This window comes from Gavialis gangeticus, unplaced genomic scaffold, assembly GCF_001723915.1.
Source record: "Gavialis gangeticus isolate Ggan-Ray unplaced genomic scaffold, GavGan_comp1, whole genome shotgun sequence".
Classification (NCBI taxonomy): Eukaryota; Metazoa; Chordata; order Crocodylia; family Gavialidae; genus Gavialis; species Gavialis gangeticus.
In genome coordinates this window covers 73,346,581-73,352,628 of record NW_017728993.1, presented here as the reverse complement: position 1 = coordinate 73,352,628, position 6,048 = coordinate 73,346,581, and the positions used below count along the sequence as shown (strand labels likewise).

The 6,048-nt window shown below is 40.5% G+C and overlaps 1 protein-coding gene across 1 annotated transcript in view; it reads right to left on the bottom strand.

The window, feature by feature from the left end:
- The window catches only part of CDC73 (cell division cycle 73), a 206,751-nt gene that overhangs the window by 31,590 nt on the left and 169,113 nt on the right, over nucleotides 1-6,048 (bottom strand). The window contains exon 11 of the mRNA XM_019502024.1: nucleotides 1,332-1,389. Within this exon, the coding sequence (XP_019357569.1) occupies nucleotides 1,332-1,389 (58 nt within the window). The remainder of the gene's footprint in view (nucleotides 1-1,331; nucleotides 1,390-6,048) is intronic.

Below are 6,048 nucleotides of genomic sequence, written 5' to 3'. Positions count from 1 at the left end.
GGGGTCGGACCTGATGATCTGTTTAGGTCCCTTCCGACCCAAGTACCCCAAGTACTATGATACTGTGAAAATGCAGATGTATATACACAGCAAGATGTGGGCATGATCCATCTAAACTACGGCAAATTTCTGTAACTCTCGTACTCATTACTGGTGTTTTCCAACTTTCTTTAAACATCAGGTTATAAAGGTCCTTAAGGCAAGCACCAAGACTTTAATGAGACTTACTCTGAGATTTTGAGCACGAGGCTATTTTATAATGAAGGGATTGGACCAGAACTTGAGACATCAAATTTGAAGAATTCTGCCTCAGCCTTGAATTTCTTCTGCAGAGGCCTTTGTGCCTCTCTTCATATCTCTTATAAAATGTGGGCACTACTTCCTTTTTTAATTCTCCATCATTTTGAATGTCATTCAAGGCAAGGCCTGATTCAGACCATATATTTGAACAGTGCTTAGCACAACAGCACTCTGATGAGGTAAGGCATCTAAAACCAACCATAATAGTAGGGTTATTAATGTTTGGCTAGCCCCAAGTACATTTTTTGTTGCTTACAGCATCCAAAATTGTTTCTGGAAATTAATCAGAAAACCCAAATACAGACTTAAACCAACAAACAAAAACATCAGCCTAGAATAGAATCCACCCCATGCCCAATTACTGGTCCAAGATTACTGTTCATATTTTAGCACATGCTGAGGGATTTTTTTTTATTTCAATTCTATTTACCATTTATTTTTAGGACAGCTTGATTTCAACAACTTCAGCTGCCCATATCAACAAAAAATCCTAGAACAAAAAATTAATTATATATATCGTTTCAAATTTTTGGAGTTGCTTAAAGTATATCTCAGTTTTTTTTTGCTTTCATGGTTCATGAGAAATTGTCTGCTTGATCCGTATCAAATACGAAATGGCAAAATACCTTGAGTTTTGGGCTCTAATATGTTTTGAGCTGCTAAAACAATGATTACATGTTGTATGGGGCAGCAAAGGTGGATTTAAAAGAATTTCAACAGTTTATGGCATTTACAGGTAGGTCACAAATTGGACTGTGAAACTGTCACTAGTACATCAATTTCACATGCTAATTCGGCACTAGGTTCAGGGTGAACCCAGCACACTGCAGACCCGGGACCAGTGCAATTCCTAATCTATGCATGATATGAAGTTAATTAACATACAGTCGTTAGAGATATTTTCAGCAGCCCCCCTTCCCTCCCTCCACTGACCTGCCCAGTTAGGCTTTTAGCTGCAGCATCAGTCTAGCACAGAAAGCTTTCATCCCAAGAGGAAGAATAATGCATATGAAGGAAGAAAAACAACTTACCTGGTCTTGGCACAGGCTGTGCTGCTGGGGTTTGAGTCTTTCGGGCAGAAGCACCCTCCTATAAAAGAGAAAGAAAACAGTATCATTAGCTTGTCTCTATTCAGATATATTTATTCTCAAAGAAAGTTTGGGCATCACAACATACTAACTAAGCTAAAAACACAAAGAAACAATAGTCTGAACATTCAGACTCTTTCACTTACTGCTTTATGCCATAATATTTTGAAAATAAGACTGTATTTACTCGATTATAAGATGACCCCTGAATAAATACATTCTATATATGCAAAATTTATAAATTTGTTATAGTTTTCCAGGTATCAAATCCAATTATTGAAGGTCTACCTTGAGTTTGCCTTCCTCCCACTGTTACATCAGAGAAAATAAAATGAGGCAGGGGGTGGGGGAAGTGGGGAGTCCAGGTTGCTCTCTGCTTCTCCTAACTTTTTCCCCTGGCAGCTCTTTCCCCCTTCCATTACTATCAGACCCTGTTCTCACTGAGGACATGGAGGTGAGAAGCAATTTTGAAAACAACCACCTTGAAATTAAACACTGTTGTAGCAATTAGCATATAGTACACCTATAGAATTGGTTCATTGAGAATTGATGCATGCTACTTTTTTTTTTTTTTAAACTGCTGCAAGGTTTAGCACAGGTATTTCATAAATACAATTTTGAGCAGTACTTTGGCAATCTAATATAAGCTAGAGGTACACGATAAAGATTTTCTTGGACACTGGGGAGAAGTCACTTCTGCATAGGCGCCTGGTGCCCGGAGGAGACGGAAGTCCCTTTCACAGCACCTTACTCTGCCTGAAAGCAGCCCAACATCTCTGCGGCAGCCCCGGTGCTCAGGCCCCAGCTGCACACACAGCGTGTCCATGTGTAGCATGAACTGAACTAATGTAGCTGATGTTAACATAGAGTGTAATAATAGTGAAATGTAACCATGTTAGTCTTGTCCTGCAAGTAACCTGAAAACTCCATTTTGTATCCTTTTGCTTGACATAAGTGAATGAACTCTGCATAGCTTTTATGTGTGAGTGTGTGTAAAAGGGTGAATGGTGAGAGAATGGTATAGAGACGGGAAAAGAAGATTTAACTGTTTACGTAAGCAACAAGGCACCAAATGTAAGTTACCAGCCAGCAACTCACTAACAAACAGCTGAAGAATCCCTTTGAAGCTCAAGGGCACAAAGGAGATAACAGAAGAAGAAATTCTGCCAGACGGGCAATGAGAACACTCCAAGGCTAAGATAAGTTGAAGACAAAAGAAGAACAACCACAAAAACAGAAGCTGGGTATGGAAAAACCCCAAAGCACTAAAACAAAGGATGCCAATCCCTATAAAAGAACACTTTGAAAATGCCAAGTTGGGTGAGTCTCTTTCTCTACTGCTGTTTCATCAGAGTACAGATACATCTGTTCACCCCGCTACAGCTGTTATCTTCAAATCTGCTATCTTCAAATCATCATCTACTCAATAAGCCTGGGTTGGGCACCCTGGGTCATGATACTGAGCAACTGTTGCTGGTAACTATATCATCTGGTGTATGTATGGATGGATGAAATGGTTGTTTTGTGTATGTGTATGCCCGTGTGTAATGATTTGTGTGTGTGTTTGTATGAATGGTGTGCCCAAACCTCTCTGTCTCACTCATGTAATCAATAAACGCGGCACCTTGCCTTATCCCCCTTTATAAAGTCTCGCTCATGGATTTGAGCAATTGAGTAACACATGGGAGAGGCAGCAGCAGGAGCCGGTAATGGTCCCTTTGCTGCTGAGTGTGGCGCCCTGTGACTGCTCCCTCCCACTGCTTGCAGGGACCTGTAGTCTGCCGTGTGCTCGGGTTGGTGGTAGGGCATGAAGACCAGACTACATTTGCCAGGATGCTCTAGGCATGTGGCCATAGTTATCTGCCACAGTGACTAAAAAAGCCAATAGATGATAACGTCACTTCTCCTTTTATCAGTGTTGATCCAATAGCCAACCGATATATAGGTGCAACCCTAGTATAAACTATTCATGGTATTGTTCCAAAGCCAAAAGCTTATGATTTACCATCTAATAAAAAAGTTGAACTTCAATAGAAAATGCCTTATTAGATATGTAGAGGTAGCAATTACTGCTTTATGTGGTCATCAGCTTTTCAACTTTGAGCAAGCACACTACTGTTGGCTTTGATGCAAGGATTTAACTTCCTCTTACAAATTAAAGGGTTAATCTTGAATATTATTGGACTATTTCTGTTGGTTAAAATACCATCTTCTAAGCAGACTGCTACTTTGACTGAGAAGCATTATTTCAAGACATTCTGCATCTCTGTGGAAAAGGTATTTTTGCCATTGTCCTTTCATAGTAACTACTGAATTGGAAAGAAATTGATAAAAATCAAAGCACTACACTCTAAAGGGAAACAGTAGACCAAGCTGGCAGGAATAAAGGATGGCTATCTGAGAGATACCTCACAACTAAGCAGCAGCTGTAATTTGAAACTCAACAACCCTTTCTTTCCCCTGAGAAAGTGGGAATAAGATTTCTCACAGCCATCCCTATAGAAAGGTGTCAATGTCTGTGTGAAAAGACTGTTGCCATAGCATTTTAATTGTGCATTTTGAAGAAAACATCAAGATTAGTGCTCCAATCCTTACATTTATTTGGGGGGGGAGGGGGAAGAGGGAGGGAATCTGACTTTACAAGTGTTCTGAAGGCACAAGAAGAAAAAAAAAAGAGATAGTAGCAAAATACTGAACAATAAAGAGTTACAGTAATTCAGATGTAAAAAGCTTTCACATATCCCAAGAGCTTGTCATCCTGAGACTCTACAGCAGAAGTTCTGAATGCAAACTTGCAGTGGTTCAAACTGTAGAGAATATAGTCGGTTTACTGGTCTTTTTGAAATTGCTGCCTCATTTCTTCTTATCATGCATTGAAATATGAATTCTAATATTCTTAAAATACTAGAAAGTGGACCTGACAAATTCCTTTATTTATGTATAAGAACATAACTCTTATAAAACTCTGCTGCAATGAAGTGGCAATAGAAGCACTGGACAGTGGGGAAAGAAATAGTAAAAAGTGGGTTTAACAGAGTACAAACATGCAAAACGAATTGAGTCTGAATCTCTTCAACCAAATTCCTGCATGTGAGTATGAAGCTTAACTTAATGTCAATGGCTTTGTTGGGAAGCATTATATTTTCTCCTATAGGGGTAGGCAAGGCATCAGGTACCATATGCTTAGTCTCTTGAACGTGCTGAAAACTTGAATGCTTCTACAACTACAAAGGAACAAATTATAAACTACTCTCACTCCCATTCAACCCAACTGGGAATTAAGTTTGAAGCATTACAAATGCCAACATTGCCAGTTATGGTACTGTGCACTGTTTAGTCTATTTTAAGAACAACATCTATTTAATGGCAATAGAATCATAGAAGTAGGGTCAGAAGGGACCTTGTAGATCTTCAAGTCTGACCCCCTGCCTGGGCAGGAGAAAGACTGGGCTCAAATGACTCCAGCCAGGTAGGCATCAAGCCTCTTCTTAAAGACCCCCAGGGTAGGAACCAGCACCACTTCCCTTGGAAGTTGGTTCCAGATCCTAGACACCCTGACTGTGAAGTAGTTCTTACAGATGTCTGATCTAAACCTACTCTCCAACAACTTGTGTCCGTTATTCCTTGTTATGCCAGGGGGCGCTAGGGAAACAAGGTCTCTCCCAAACCCTTCTGGTCCCCCCTAGTGAGTTTATAGACCGTCACCAGGTCCCCCCTCAGCCTTCTCTTGCGAAGGCTGAACAGGTTCAGGTCCTGCAGTCTCTCATTGTAGGGTCTGCCCTGTTGTCCCTGGATCACGTGGGTGGCCTCCAGACCCTCTCAGTGTTGTCCACATCCCTCCTGACGTGGTGTACACAGAACTGGACACAGTATTCCAGCTGTGGCCTGACCAGTGTCACGTAGAAGGGGAGGATCACCTCCTTGGCCCTAGAAACATACAAGATGAAGACACCCGATTTCCACTGAACTTCAATGAGCTTTACTTGCCTAACTTCCTCTGGCTGAGATTTTCCCAGCATCTGAAATGTTTTCTTATTGTGACTGTTGAAGTGAAATTGGGGATCACTTCTGAGAGAAGTGCCTCATTCATACAGCTATTCCTATAAAGTTAAATGAAAAACGACTAAAACCTGAAAAGACACTCTCATACCGAAGATACAAACCTTGACTTCATTCTTTATAGTAGAAATACCTACAAGCCTATTCTTAATTCGTTTAGATATTCTTAAACAAGCAAAAGGACAGCTACTTATGCATTCAACAAATCAGTCTTTTAGGATTACCCTAAGTTACAGAGGAAATTCAGTATCACTGACTACAGAGTTCCTTTCTATGGCCTCATGCCAGCAGACCTTTGAGCAAATCTTCACAAAGCCTGCAATACCTATATAGCTAGGTCAGACAGGAGGGAACCATTTAACACCATTATTCCTTAATCAGTTGGAAAAGTCAGTGGAGATGCACAGGACACAACCCCAAAACCCAAGATCAAATCACAGTACACAGCCCTTGCATACTAGAAAAAACTAACCACAGACTACAAGGCCAGCTCCTGAAAATCTCATTCAAGTCAAACCAAGGATAAATCACTAACAGTGTTAAAGCCACATGCTATGCATCCAAAGGATACAGCTAATTCCTTTTTTTTTTTTTTTTTTTT